Source organism: Salvelinus sp. IW2-2015, unplaced genomic scaffold, assembly GCF_002910315.2.
Source record: "Salvelinus sp. IW2-2015 unplaced genomic scaffold, ASM291031v2 Un_scaffold1641, whole genome shotgun sequence".
NCBI lineage: Eukaryota > Metazoa > Chordata > Actinopteri > Salmoniformes > Salmonidae > Salvelinus > Salvelinus sp. IW2-2015.
Window position 1 is genome coordinate 134,848 of NW_019943055.1, and position 16,168 is coordinate 151,015.

General features: G+C 41.7%; 1 protein-coding gene and 1 long non-coding RNA gene across 6 annotated transcripts in view; both read right to left on the minus strand.

Annotated features, from left to right (window-relative positions):
- Nucleotides 1-9,637, minus strand: part of LOC139024558 (uncharacterized) — a 10,914-nt gene extending 1,277 nt beyond the window's left edge. The window contains exons 1-3 of one of the 5 annotated variants that reach the window (XR_011475889.1): nt 9,559-9,637; nt 9,475-9,520; nt 9,267-9,336 (exon numbers count right to left, since the gene is read on the minus strand). This is a non-coding gene — a long non-coding RNA (uncharacterized lncRNA). Of the gene's footprint in view, nt 1-9,266; nt 9,337-9,474; nt 9,521-9,558 lie in introns of those variants that run through there. The other 4 variants (XR_011475890.1, XR_011475892.1, XR_011475893.1 and 1 more) reach the window with 4 other exon arrangements.
- Nucleotides 9,638-12,995: 3,358 nt separating this feature from the next.
- The window catches only part of LOC112071556 (thyrotropin receptor-like), a 48,023-nt gene continuing 44,850 nt past the window's right edge, over nt 12,996-16,168 (minus strand). The window contains 1 exon segment of the mRNA XM_024139003.2: nt 12,996-16,060. Within this exon segment, the coding sequence (XP_023994771.1) occupies nt 15,431-16,060 (630 nt within the window). The 3' untranslated portion in view covers nt 12,996-15,430.

Here is a 16,168-nt window from a genome sequence, read left to right on the forward strand (position 1 = left end):
GCGTACAGTTAAATGGAAAACTGGTAAGTGTGCAGCCGGAAGCTTTAGAAGTGAACTGTGAATACTTGCTACGCAATCTAGTATTTGCTCTTACACTTTTGTACACATGGTTTGAATGTTTCATCATTTCGGCGCTTCCTGATTGCAATGTTTTTGCCCAATTAATATACCCATACTGTTGGCAAAATTATTTATTGTGTCGTGAAATTATTCTTTCAAATGACCGAAAAACCTTCTGTCGGAAATATATTCCTATTTGGCCTTCTGTTGTTATTAATTCTTACAAAGATTAAGTTCGGTGTGTTGAAAAACTGTGCTTAAATATCTCGAGTTCATCAGAAAGCAAAGTTTTTTACACGTTTTGATATAAACTTTGAGAGTAGTCACACCAAGAGATTAATTGGTCAGAACAAATAATAATGCTCTGGTGGATTATGGTTATCATTGATATATCACATTTATTAAAGTTCGATTATTCATATCATACAGGACCCAAAAATGAATATACTTTCACCCAGTAATGTATACTCTAAATATCTTCACTACTTCACAGAGATCAAGAAACAGGAGAACCTTTGAGCATAAGTTTGAAATGGATGATATTTTGAATTTCTCAAACTTCACACTATGAAAGTAAAAACCGTAGTCAGGAGATTCCGGTGAGACTCCTGAGATATATTGTCTTGGTACTGTATAACAGAATCAGCCCTAGACGTCGATTTTGAAAAACGAGACACGCGACTTCAGACAGAATAATGCATTTCTTAAATGCTCCACAATAGCTGTAAATACACGTGAGTTATACAAAACGTTAGGACACGCGAATATTGAGGGCATCCCCCACCCCCCCTTTGCCTTCAGAACAGCCTGAACCTTTTTGCATCGACATCCAACCATGCCTCTAATGGGAAGGACCTTCTACAACGCAGACTGAGCAAGCGTTCTACAGGGATGTCCGTGTGCCCACTGTTGAATCCAGTATGCTTCACACAGTTGTGTCAAGTTGCTGGATGGTCTTTAGGGCTGTGGACCGGATCTCTTGGATCATGGCGAAACTGAGCGCGTGTAAAAAGCCCAAGCCAGCGTTGCAGTTCTTGACACACTCAAAACCGGTGCGCCTTGGCAACACCATCGTACCCTGTGCAAAGGAATAAATATTTTGTCTTGCCCATTCACCCTCTGAATGGCACACATACACAATCCAGTCTCCAATTGGTCTCAAGGCTTAAAAAATATCTACACTGATTGGTGAAGGGGACTTAACAAGTGACATCAATAAGGATCATAGCTTTCCACCTTGCGATTCAACCTGGTCAGGTCTATGGGCATGGAAAGAGCAGGTTCCCTTTATAGTTTTATACAACACTGTATAAAAAATTAGAAGTGTAATTAATGATTACAAAGACATCAATTGGGATATATTTGTAGTGTGTGCCTTCAAAAGGTTGGATAACAAACCAGCCCCCAGATGTTGTTGATCCGATTCTATCAGTTTTCTTCTCTTATCACAAGCATTAAACGCATGTAACTTTTTCAAGCACCAATTTCGCCTCATGGTTGAAATTCGCCTGAGCGGTTCTCCTTCCTCTCCGGCAACTGGAGCGTTAGGAAAGGGACGCCCTGTATCTTTTGTAGCTGAACTGGTGTATTTAACACCACTCCAAAGTGTAATAATACATCTTTCACATGCTCATAAGGAGATATTCAATGTCTGCTTTTTCTATCTTTACACATCTAACCTATATAGTAGCCCTCTTTGCGAGCATGGAAAACGTCCCTGGTCTTTGTAATTGAATCTGTGGTTTGGAAATGCCACTTCTGCTATCGACTGGGCGACCGTACTGATATTGTATGTGTGGAGGTACAGAGATGAGTAGGTCTCATTCAGAAATCATGTCTGAAAAAAATATTATTGCACACAGTCCATGACATACTTCTTATTGTGACTTTATTAAGTCCAACAGTTTTACACCTGAACTTTAGTTAGGCTTGCCATAACAAAGAGGGTTGAATACTTATTGAGATCAACGAACTTTCGCTTCATTTTAATTAATTTGTAAAAATGCTGAAAAAAATTGTTCCACTTTTACATTATGGGTTATGTGTAGCCAGTGACAAAATTATCTCAATTTAATCAATTTTCTTATTCAGGCTGTAACACAACAAAATGTAGAAAAAGACAACAGGGTGTGAATAACAATGTTTATACCTTACATGTATGTCAACCTTTTACTGTCAGATTTGGTGGTGATCATTTTCCCATGCTCAAGACATAATGTGACTATGCACGAGCAATAACAAAACAGAGAAGTTAGTAGTAAACTAAAAAAAGAAACTCGAAGTAGTTTTAGAAGAGGGAAAAACATTTCGGAAATATTGCAGAGCTTTTACACCAAACCAAACACTGATGTGTTAAAGCAAGCTGTTAGCCTATAGAGAGAGGCCGTTAAGGGGAATTAACAGAGAGAACACCCTTCTGACCAATGACCGCAATCCGCTTGCCATCTGTTCAACAGCATTTCAGCTGCCACTGCAGACATTATCCAGAGAAATGCATAGGGAATAACAACTTGGTGCCTGGAGACAAAGGCGAATAATTTCGTATTTTTTTTCTTCTTCGAGGAGCAAAACGTAATTGGACACTCCTTCAGTTGAGCTAACCAAAAGAGGTTTCTTGGCACTTTTGTTAGATGTGTACGGATCCAAACTATGCCGTTTTTTCTCTCTTTCATAGAATGAGAAAACCATAATTGATTGATAAATAAGATGTTACTAGTCCTTTGACACGGTACGGACGTCGTCGGACATAAATAAAACACTACAGTGCCTAAATCAGAACCCCATAGAGGGCGTGAGACAAGACTTTGAATTCACCGCCCCCGTCATTCAAGTACATAATATCTAACACGATATTCACTTTACAGTGGATGTTCTCCCGCATGGCCACAAAACTAATCATCTAATATCCTTCTCTAAACAGAAAAAAGACCAGTCATGGTCTACCTGACAGGGCAAACTCTAACTGACTTGTGTTTCATTGAATCAATTTCATTCCATTCTTCTCTTCTAGCTCCTAGTTTGGTTCCCCAGGCCCTATTCCTGGCCTCTCTTCCTCTCTCTGGGTGGGAGTGAAACCTCTCCTAAAACTCCCAAGCCCATCCTGCGCCCCTTTCCTCTCCTGTGTATAAACCCTTCAACTCCCACCTCCCTATCCTGGCCCCACTTAACCTCTCCTGGGTATAAACCCTCTCATCTCCCAGCCTATCCACTAGGCGCTAGCCCACTCTCCTCTCTCCGGTACGTAAACTCTCCTATCTACCCACAAGCCCTATCACCGTGCGCCTAGCCCCCTTCCTGACTCCTGGTCCAAAAACCTCTCAATTCTATCCCCTCCAGACCCTCCTATCCTGGCCATCTAGACCTCCTCATACCTCTGCTCTGGATATAAACCCTCTCATCTCCCCAAACCCCCTAAAAATATTCCATCCGTCAATCTACTCGCATCACAACCTGCCATCCTTCGACCGCGCACCATTGTCACAAAATAAATACAATAGATAACTAAATTTTGCCGGCCGACGAAGTGGAAGAGCGCACAACGGCCCCGCCACGGGTCCAGGGCCAGGAGCATCGCCGAGGAAACAGAGAGAATATAGACTTGTCCCCATGCTGCTGTGCTGTTTGTTGCCCTACTTGCGCACCTGTTACTCAAACCTTTTCCACGTTTTACTTTAATAACAGTTCATCCAATCTGCATTTAAACACATTTAAACACACAACTTCTTCGCTTTTTTCTTCGCTCTACTTTCTTCCACAACTTTTCTCCATGGATGCTTTATCTGGACATGGATTCTACAGGACCCTCCACCAGCCGGAAAACTAAGTGTAACATCTAACTGCAGTCCCGCTTACTCATAATATACAGGAGAACTATCCGCCTTATGTGAGGATAGCCGTGTTTATGTCATAGCACCAATGATCTATAGTCCAGATCTGCAATGTTACGGCAAGGGTAATTTAAGTGGTAGGAAAAATGAAATAGCACCTGTGCCACCAGAAGTCCCGAAACAGTAAAAAAGCCCTCTGCACAGATAATAGTATAAATCCCTCTCCACAAGCAAATAGTATAAATCCCTCATGCACGATAATAGTACTAGAATCCCTCTGCACAGAAATAGAAAAAATCCCGTCTGCACAGATAATCAGTAAAAATCCCTCTGCACAGATAATAGTAAACAATCCCTCTGCACAGATAATAGTAAAAATCCCTCTGCACAGGTAAATAGTAAAAAATCCCTCCTGCACAGATAAATTCTTAGGTATACAATCCCTCTGCACAAGATAATAGTATAAAGTCCACGACCGTTATATGACGAATGAGTGGACCAAGAGCGCAGCGTGAAAGAAAGCCCATCTTCTTTTAAGGAAGCAAAAACAAACACCTTACGTACAACGAACCAAACAAAAACAAACGTGAAGCTAAAACGAACTAAGCGCACACATGCAACATAGAACATAGACCAATTACCTACAATCAACTAAAAGCCTATGGGCTGCCATTAAATAATGGCTTCCCAATCAGATGACAACAATAACACGCTGTTTCCTTGATTGAGAAAACCAAAACAGGCAACCATAGACTTTCCTAAAACCTCTCTACTGAAACAACAACCCCATACAGCTATACAACAACCCTAAACAACACCACACAACCCTAAACTAGACCAAAACACACCAAACATCCCATGTCACACCCTGACCTAACTAAACTAAATAAAGAAAATCAATATAACAGAGGCCAGGCGTGTGACAATACATCCCTCTGCACCAGATAATAGTATAAATCCCTCCCTGCACAGTCTCCCACAGCCCAGACAATATTCTCAAGGCCTCCTGGAAAGAAATGCTGGTCTCGGCGCATGCTCACACCTGTGCATCGCTCATTCAGCCGCCAGAGACCTTTAAACCGGTTCTCCCCATTAACCACATGATCAAGCAGAGCCTTTCTCAAAGACCTCCCCTGCCACCCGTTACGGGTTCTGAGCTGCCGAAGGACTCCCACCATGCACGAACCCAATGAAAACCCCTAGTCATTTTGCCGACGCCTTTACCCGCAATAGTAGACTTAAAAAATCATCATCCAGCGATCATACACTTGCTTAAAACACAAGAGATCCAGGGCTACAGAACTAGTAAAAAACGATTAACCTGAACCCGAGGTGCTGGCTTTAAAACTGGTGGAGCAATAGAGAGTATCAGATATTGTTATCCACGTGGCTACCAACGATCGTTAGGCAGAAACAATCAGAGCTCCACCAAGCGCCAAAATACTCATACTTCAGGCGTGTAACTTCCTAGAAAGATGTTGTCCGCACTCCAAGGTGTGCAAAGCCCTTACAGACCTTACCCAGAAAGACCTCAGCATCTGCTAATTGTTCCAAAGCTAATTCTAACACTGTATTAGCCAGGGGATGTGAATTCACGTAGGCTAAATGAGATATTTCTTGCATTTATTTTTAAATACATTTTCATTGTATTATTTTTCTCTGCATTGTCATTATGGCAGATGTGTAGATGGTGACCCAAAACTAATACTATTTCATCCATTTTGATTTCAGGGCTGTAACACAACACAAAATGTGGACAATAAGCTAAGGGGTATGAATACTTTCTGAAGGCACTTATGTGGCTGCGGCTGCAGATTATTTTTCAAAGTCGTCAACCTCTGTGCCCTTCTGTGCCATGAAAGAACCCAGCACTGTCATCTTCAAGAACTTTGTCAGCAACAGGGCATACCAGAACCTTGAACACTGACCAAGACATCAGTTTAGGCAGACATTGTCACGAGACCCTTTGCCAGTCTTGTGGGCAGTTTAGAAGACCAGAACCAGACCCCCATCATCCACCCAATGTGATGGAATGGTGGAACAAATTAAAAATCGGCGACACTCATCCAATCTCCTTGACCAAGACACTGCCCCAACAGCCTGGTGACGAGTGCCTCAACCAACTTCCCATCGGCCTACAACACCCAGACCACTCCCCTTTACAACGGATTTCCCAGCTCTCTTGCTGCGTCGGACACATGGTGAGAAGCAAGATGTCAGCCAAGCTACTGTTCCCCTCTGGGACTGCAGTGCGTCCGTCTCTTACACCGGATCGACAGCAGATCATGACAGCTCAACTACTCCCCTCTGCCTAGCCCCTTCCTCTCCTGGTATAACCTCTCATCTCCCCAGCCCTATCCAGGCCGGCCCCTCCTCTCCTTGGTATAAACCTCTCATCTCCCAGCCCGATCCTGGCCTGGCCCTTCCTCTGCTGGTATAAACCTCTATCTTCCCAGCCAACTCCTCGAAAAAGCAGCAGCGGGCAGAGTTCTTTGGATGGACAACTGCATTATGCTGCCAATTGGGTTTCTCTACTCAAACACAGGAAGGAGATGAGAGAACAGAGGAAGATGATGTGAAAGAGCGTGTTGACTTTTCACTTCTTGTACGCTCGTCTCTACGGGTCAGTAGCTGTAGTCAGTGAGCTGCTCTGAAAGGTCAAGTAGTAGTCTATGTGCTGCTGTTAAAAGGTCAAGGGCCATCCTCTCATATAACTAGCTGGAGTGGTACACCACGCTCTGCTAACCTACGCAAAACAAAATGAAGAGAATGATGAAATGGACGACAAGAAAAAACCACTCCCTCCTCCCTTTCTGATTCATCAAGTGCTTCCAGATTCTCCAAACTGACCGCCTGCCGTCATGCCATGCCAGTGAACCACACACACACATTAACATGAGACAAGTCACGTTAATGAACTACATCACACGTTCCAAGTCTTTTAATAACAGCCAGTCATTCACGATAATTGGATGGACTGCAATGTCCACCATCAAGCCTGCCGACCTGGGTCAAATACATGTTATATACATTCAAACACATCAACCCAGTTCACCCGGTAGATTATGCTCGTCAGCGCTGGATTTGAAACGAACAACCTTTTGGTTACTGACATGCCTCTAACCCTCTATCTCACTGCCCCTTCTGTTAAAATCGTACAGCCCAAAAGAGACACCACCTGACGTCGGCAGACCCTTCCGTACGTCAGCTCTAACTGTACTCCAGTGCTCACTGAAGACTAGGCTGCTCCTGCCTATTCCATTGGGAGTATTTAGGGTCCATTATTCCTCCTCCACTCCAAGAGATTAACTAGGACTAGACGCCACTCTGTTTTCCATTTCCAATCAGTGGCAGAATCCACATGACATCTTAGTCATTTAATAGACACCCTTATCCAGAGTGACCAACATCAACTACAGGTAGAACTAGCTCTCTATATTAAACTGGGTTCTCAGTTGCCATTTACTTTAGGTTCTAATTCAACTATATAGAACTAGCTCTCCTATATTAACTGGGTTCTAGTCCCATTACTACTGTTAGGTTCTAATTCAACTACAGTAGGTAGAACTAGCTCTCTATATTAACTGGGTTCTAGTCCCATTACTACTGGTAGTCTAATTCAACTACAGTAGGTAAACTAGCTCTCTATATTAACTGGATTCTAGTCCCATTACTACTGTTAGCTTCTAATTCAACTACAGAGGTAGAAAACTAGCTCTCTATATAACCGGGTTCTAGTCCCATTACTACTGTTAGCTTCTTATTCAACTACAGTAGTAGAACTAGCTCTCATTATTAACTGGGTTCTAGTCCCATTATACTGTTCGGTTCTAATTCAACTACAGTAGGTAGAACTAGCTCTCTATATTAACCGGGTTCTAGCCCATTACTACTGTTAGCTTCTAATTCAACTACAGTAGGTAGAACTAGCTCTCTATATTAACTGGGTTCTAGTCCCATTACTACTGCTAGGTTCTAATTCTCAGAGTAAAAACTCTACGGACACTAGTGTAAGCTTAAACCAAGTTTATTCTTCCCACAGGATCAATACAGCTGCATTAGACAAAAAATTTCCACACAAAACACTCGTATTAACCCTTCTCCAAGGCTGAGTCTCCTCCTACACATCTGTACAAACATTGTATCTTCACCGCTAGGCAGGAAACGAAGTAATACGGCCATAAACTTTTCTTTCTCCCTCATTAACATGACCTCGACCCCCTTCACCACTAATCCATGTCTCTCCCCTTATCAATGCCTGGCACGTGATCGCTTCCCTGCACTCAAAACATTCCAAGCTTAACTGCACACACTATATACCTCCTCCTATAACCATTAACTTCTGTGTAGACCCTCTAAACCTCAGCACTCCCTCAGTGACATGAATAAGTATATTTCATATTCTCAGAACCCAACACTACCACATGTTGCATCTCATCGTTACCCGTATTAAAACACAGGCCTGTATATCAGCCAGGTTGGAGTTAGGGGAACACCCACATAACCCGCAGACTGACATCAATTATTTAGATTATCCTGTCCAAATGTGGAAAATGGGATTAAACTAAAGTGATTCTGGGTCATTTTCATCACAGTAGTATAAGGAATGTATCTGATCATATTTTCAGATGTAAGACATTTCAGATCTGAAATCTCAAAACGACTGTGAGAAAGAATGTGTGAAATGTAGTCGCCTTTCACCTTCATTATTTTCTGAAGTAAGAAAATTTAGGAATTCTTATAACTTCTACCCTGAAATGTCACGGTTATACTATCCCAGTAAAGAATGCCATACACAAACCAGTTTTCATATTACTTTAATACATTTTTTTAGCAAAGGCAAAAAACTCAATGGGTCTGTTCAATAAAATACTACTTTCTCTAATTAGTTGTATTCAAAGCACAGCCTTCCAATTATGTCATTTACAAAGAATATTTGAATTATAAAAAATAACTATGATTTATAAAACAAACAATACATTTCCCTCACAAACAGTTATTTGAACACAGTTGAAACACATGGTACATGAAAAAAACAGTTTCCAGAGACATCCTCTTTTTGAAATGCTTATTTTATCATATATATTTGAGAGCTGCAAGCCAAATTAAAATCCAAAAGGCACGTGTACGAAATGACATCAGGGAATTGGAACACATGGAATTATGAACTACAATAAAATAATTTTGGAATACATGGCCAAAACCACTTGAGTAGGAGCCATTTATGCCAAAACCCTTGAGCAGAAGAGTGGCTCTGGCTTATGTCATATGCTACTGCTTGACTAAGCCAAAAGTTCCAGACTAGAAGCCACTCTGTTCTAGAACAGAAAGCCATCTGTTCTAGAACTAGAAGCCACTCTGTCTAGAACTAGAAGCCACTCTGAGTCTAGAAATAGAAGCCACTCTGTTCTAGAAATAGAAGCCACTCTGTTCTAGAAATAGAAGCCCACTCTGTTCTAGAACTAGACGCCACTCTGTTCTAGAACTAGACGCCACTCTGTTCTAGAACTAGACGCCACTCGTTCTAAGAACTAGACGCCACTCTGTTCTAGAACTAGACGCCACTCTGTTCTAGAACAGAAGCCACTCTGTTCTAGAACTAGAAGCCACTCTGTTCTAGAACTAGAAGCCCACTCTTTAAAAAGCCACTCTGTTCTAGAACTAGAAGCACTCTGTTCTAGAACTAGAAGCCACTCTGTTCTAGAACTAGAAAGCCCACCTCTGTTCTAGAACTAGAAGCCACTCTGTTCTAGAAACTAGAACCATCTGTTTAACCTAGAAGCCACTCTGTTCTAGAACTAAAGCCACTCTTGACATAAGCCAGAGCCACTCTTCTGCTCAAGTGGTTTTGGCATAAATGGCTCCTACTCAAGTGGTTTTGGCCATGTATTCCAAAATTATTTTATTGTAGTTCATAATTCCATGTGTTCCAATTCCCTGATGTCATTTCGTACACGTGCCTTTTGGATTTTAATTTGGCTTGCAGCTATCCAAATATATAATGATAAAATAAGCATTTCAAAAGAGGATGTCTCTGGAAACTGTTTTTTTCATGTACCATGTGTTTCAACTGCTGTTCAAATARCTGTTTGTGAGGGAAATGTATTGTTTGTTTTATAAATCATAGTTATTTTTTATTTTAATTCAAATATCTTTGTAAATGACCATAACTTGGAAGGCTGTGCTTTGAATACAACTAATTAGAGAAAGTAGTATTTTATTGAACAGACCCATTGAGTTTTTTGCCTTTGCTAAAAAAATGTATTAAAGTAATATGAAAACTGGTTTGTGTATGGCATTCTTTACTGGGATAGTATAACCGTGACATTTCAGGGGTAGAAGTTATAAGAATTCCTAAATTTTCTTACTTCAGAAAATAATGAAAGTGAAAGGCGACTACATTTCACACACTTTCTCACAGTCGTTTTGAGATTTCAGATCTGAAATGTCTTACATCTGAAAATATGATCAGATACATTCCTTATACTACTGTGATGAAAATGACCCAGAATCACTTTAGTTTAATCCCCATTTTCCACATTTGGACAGGATAATCTAAATAATTGATGTCAGTCTGCCGGGTTATGTGGGTGTTCCCCTAACTCCAACCTGGCTGATATACAGGCCCCTGTGTTTTAATACGGGTAACGATGAGATGCAACATGTGGTAGTGTTGGGTTCTGAGAATATGAAATATACTTATTCATGTCACTGAGGGAGTGCTGAGGTTTAGAGGGTCTACACCAGAAGTTAATGGTTATAGGAGGAAGGTATATAGTGTGTGCAGTTAAGCTTGGAATGTTTTGAGTGCAGGGAAGCGATCACGTGCCAGGCATTGATAAGGGGAGAGACATGGATTAGTGGTGAAGGGGGTCGAGGTCATGTTAATGAGGGAGAAAGAAAAGTTTATGGCCGTATTACTTCGTTTCCTGCCTAGCGGTGAAGATACAATGTTTGTACAGATGTGTAGGAGGAGACTCAGCCTTGGAGAAWGGGTTAAATACGAGTGTTTGTGTGGAAATGTTTTTGTCTAATGCAGCTGTATTGATCCTGTGGGAAGAATAAACTTGGTTTAAGCTTACATAGTGTCCGTAGAGTTTTTACTCTGAGAATTAGAACCTAACAGTAGTAATGGGACTAGAACCCAGTTAATATAGAGAGCTAGTTCTACCTACTGTAGTTGAATTAGAAGCTAACAGTAGTAATGGGACTAGNGTTGAATTAGAACCTAACAGTAGTAATGGGACTAGAACCCAGTTAATATAGAGAGCTAGTTCTACCTACTGTAGTTGAATTAGAACCTAACAGTACTAATGGGACTAGAACCCAGTTAATATAGAGAGCTAGTTCTACCTACTGTAGTTGACTGTTGGTCACTCTGGATAAGGGTGTCTATTAAATGACTAAGATGTCATGTGGATTCTGCCACTGATTGGAAATGGAAAACAGAGTGGCGTCTAGTCCTAGTTAATCTCTTGGAGTGGAGGAGGAATAATGGACCCTAAATACTCCCAATGGAATAGGCAGGAAGCAGCCTAGTCTTCAGTGAGCACTGGAGTACAGTTAGAGCTGACGTACGGAAGGGTCTGCCGACGTCAGGTGGTGTCTCTTTTGGGCTGTACGATTTTAACAGAAGGGGCAGTGAGATAGAGGTTAGAGGCATGTCAGTAACCAAAAGGTTGTTCGTTTCAAATCCCAGCGCTGACGAGCATAATCTACCGGGTGAACTGGGTTGATGTGTTTGAATGTATATAACATGTATTTGACCCAGGTCGGCAGGCTTGATGGTGGACATTGCAGTCCATCCAATTATCGTGAATGACTGGCTGTTATTAAAAGACTTGGAACGTGTGATGTAGTTCATTACGTGACTTGTCTCATGTTAATGTGTGTGTGTGGTTCACTGGCATGGCATGACGGCAGGCGGTCAGTTTGGAGAATCTGGAAGCACTTGATGAATCAGAAAGGGAGGAGGGAGTGGTTTTTTCTTGTCGTCCATTTCATCATTCTCTTCATTTTGTCTTTGCGTAGGTTAGCAGAGCGTGGTGTACCACTCCAGTAGTTATATGAGAGGATGGCCCTTGACCTTTTAACAGCAGCACATAGACTACTACTTGACCTTTCAAGAGCAGCTCACTGACTACAGCTACTGACCCGTAGAGACGAGCGTACAAGAAGTGAAAAGTCAACACGCTCTTTCACATCATCTCTCTGTCTCTCATCTCCCTCTCCTGTGTTTGAGTAGAGAAACCCAATATGGCAGCATAATGCACGTTGTCCATCCAAAGAACTCTGCCCTGCTGCTTTTCTGAGGAGTGGCTGGGAGATGAGAGGTTTATACCAGCAGAGGAAGGGGCCAGGCCAGGATAGGGCTGGGAGATGAGAGGTTTATACCAGGAGAGGAAGGGGCCAGGCCTGGATAGGGCTGGGAGATGAGAGGTTTATACCAGGAGAGGAAGGGGCTAGGCCAGGATAGGGCTGGGAGATGAGAGGTTTATACCAGAAGAGGAAGGGGCTAGGCCAGGATAGGGCTGGGAGATGAGAGGTTTATACCAGGATAGGAAAGGGGCCAGGATAGGGCTGGGAGTTGAGAGGTTTATTCGGAAGGGGCCAGGATAGGGCTGGGAGTTGAGAGGTTTATACCAGGAGAGGAAGGGGCCAGGATAGGGCTGGGAACCAACTAGAGCTAGAGAGAAGAATGGAATGAAATTGATTCAATGAAACACAAGTCAGTTTGTTTGACCCTGTCAGTAGACCATGACTGTCTTTTTTCTGTTTGATGAATATTTGATTAGTTTGTGCCATGGGAGAACATACTGTAATTGTGTTATATTATGTACTCTGGTGAATTCAAGATCTGTCTCACCCCTCTAATGGGTTTGATGGCTGTATTTTGTTTTATTATACCACAGTCCGTCCGTGTCAAAGACTAGTAACCTTATTGTATCAATCAATTATTTTTCTCATTCTATGAAAGAGAAAAACGGAATATTTGGAAATCCGTCAAAATCTAACAAAAGGCCAAGAACCTCTTTTTAGCTCAACTGAAGAGTTCCAAATTACTTTGGCCTCCTCGAAGAAAGAAAAAAAATACGAAATTATCCCTTTTTCCAGCCAAGTTTATTCCCTAGCATTTCTCTGAAAATGTCGCAGTGCAGCTGAAATGCTGTACAGATGGCAAGCGGGCGGTCATTGGCAGAAGGTGTCCCTTAATCCCTTAAAGTCTCTCTCTATAGCTACAGCTTGCTTTACACATCAGTGTTTGGTTTGGTGTAAAGCTTCTCAATTTTTCCAAATGTTTTTCCTATCTAAAATATTCAGTATTTCTTTTTTTATCTACTACTAACTTCTCTGTTATTCTCTGAAAGTCACATTATGTCTTGAGCATGGGAAAATGATCACCACCACACAAGAAAAGGTTGACATACATGTAAGTATACATTTGTTATTCACACCCTTTGTCTTTTTCTACATTTTGTTGTGTTACAGCCTGAATAAGAAAATTGATTAAATTGAGATATTTTGTCACTGGCCTACACACAACACCCCATAATGTAAAAGTGGAACAATTTTTTTCAGCATTTTTACAAATTAATTAAAAATGAAAAGCTGAAATGTCTTGATTCAATAAGTATTCAACCCTTTTGTTATGGCAAGCCTAAATAAGTTCAGGTGTAAAATGTTGCTTAATAAGTCACATAAGAAGTTGCATGGACTGTGTGCAATAATARTTTTTCACATGATTTCTGAATGACTACCTCATCTCTGTACCCCACACATACAATTATCAGTACGGTCCCCCAGTCGAGCAGTGCATTTCAAACACAGATTCAATTACAAAGACCAGGGACGTTTTCCATTGCCTCGCAAAGAAGGGCTACTATAGGTAGATGTGTAAAAATAGAAAAAGCAGACATTGAATATCCCTTTGAGCATGGTGAAGTTATTAATTACACTTTGGATGGTGTATCAATACACCCAGTCACTACAAAGATACAGGCGTCCTTCCTAACTCAGTTGCCGGAGAGGAAGGAAACCGCTCAGGGATTTCACCATGAGGCCAATGGTGACTTGAAAAGTTACAGCGTTTAATGGCTGTGATAGGAGAAAACTGAAGATGGATCAACAACATTGGGGGCTGGTTTGTTATCAACCTTTTGAAGGCACACTACAAATATATCCCAATTTGATGTCTTTGTACATTAATTACACTTCTAATTTATATACAGTGTGTATAAAACATAAAAGACACCTGCTCTTTCCATGACATAGACTGACCAGGTGAATCCAGGTGAAAGCTATGATCCCTTATTGATGTCACTTGTTAAGTCCACTTCAAATCAGTGTAGATGATTTTTAAGCCTTGAGACAATTGAGACCTGGATTGTGTATGTGTGCCATTCAGAGGGTGAATGGGCAAGACAAAATATTTATGTGCCTTTGAACAGGGTACGATAGTAGTTGCCAAGGCGCACCGGTTTGAGTGTGTCAAGAACTGCAACGCTGCTGGGCTTTTTACACTCAGTTTCCCATGAATCAAGAATGGTCCACCACCCAAAGAACATCCAGCCAACTTGACACAACTGTGTGAAGCATTGGAGTCAACATGGGCCAGCATCCCTGTAGAACGCTTTCATCATCTTGTAGAGTCCATTCCCCGATGAATTCAGGCTGTTCTGAAGGCAAAAGGGGGTGGGGGATGCAACTCAATATTCGGGTCCTAACGTTTTGTATACTCAGTGTACACAGCTATTGTGGAGCATTTAGAAATGCATTATTTCCCTGTCTGAAGTCGGGTCTCGTTTTTAAATCGCACTGGGGCTGATCTGTAATACAGTACCAAGACAATATCCAGGAGTCTCACAGGAATCTCTGCTACTTTTTACTTTCATAGGTGTGAAGTTTGAGAATTCAAATATCACATTTCAAACCTATGTCAAAGTTCTCCTGTTTCTTGATCTCTGTAAGTAGTGAAGATATTTTAGAGTATCAGTTACTGTGAAAAAATATATATCATTTTTGGTCTGGTATGTATGAATAATCAATTTAATAAATGTGATATATCAATGATAACCATAATCCACCAGAGATTATTATTTGTTGGACCCAATTTTGGTTCATCTCAAGTTTAATCAAACGTGTAAATAAACTTTGCTTTCTGATGAAACTGATATTTAGCAACAGTTTCAACACCAACTTAATCTTTAGAATTAATAACAACAGAAGTGCCAAAATAGGATATAATATCCTGAAGAAGTTTCGGTGCAATTTGACAAGAATATTTCACCGACACATAATATTCTGCAACAGATGGTATATTAATTGCAAAAACAATAGCACAGCCGAAATGATGAAAACATTCAAACATGTGTAAAAGTGTAGAGAAAATACTAGATTGCTGTAAAGTATCCCAACAGTTCACTTCTAACCTCCGGCTGCAACACTTCCAGTTTTCATTTCACTGTAGCTCCTCTCCCCTAACCAACCAAACCACCACTGGGACCACCATGGTCCTCTCTGATCTCACCCGGCTGAGTTCTGGCTCACGTCACCAGGCTATGGCTTTCCTCAGGACTGGGCTGTTGTGAGGCCGGCTGAATGTAGGTGTGACCAGACCCAGAATACTCCTGCAGGTGAATGGGTACCTCCTCTGGTCCTCCTGTCCTCTTCCTGTCAGTGTCTCTCTTTTTACCCCCCTGGACCGTGTGGCACACCCTACTGCTACCTTTCGAACTGACTGCTTGCCCTCTGAAGAGCTGCGCCCGATGCTGGCACAGCCCCACCTTACTGAGCAGGATAAAGACATCCCCCCTGAAGGCCTTGGTGAAGATGGCGTACAGGAAGGGGTTGGCACAGGAGTTGAGAGGGTAGAAGAGCACCAGGAGGATCTTAGAGTTGGACACGGTGATAAGCGGCCGGTCCACAATGGCAGACATGGCGTAAAACGAGATGGGCGCCATACACATGAAGTCAGTGAAGATGAGGATGGCCATGCGTTTAGCAATGTTGGTGTCTTTAGACCCTGAGCAGTAGTAAGGGTTGTGCACGGCGCAGTAGATCTTCATGTAACAGGTACAGATCACCAGGAATGCCAGGATGTTTAGGATCAAGACTGAGACAATGTAGACCTGGGCCATGGTGGACTGGGTATCCATGGGCAGGCAGATACTGACCTGATAGATAAAGATCAAATAAATCACCAAATCAATCAATAAATACATAAAGAAAGAAAATAAAGATTTTGGGGGGGATGGATCCTTGAATCAACCAATCAATTAATC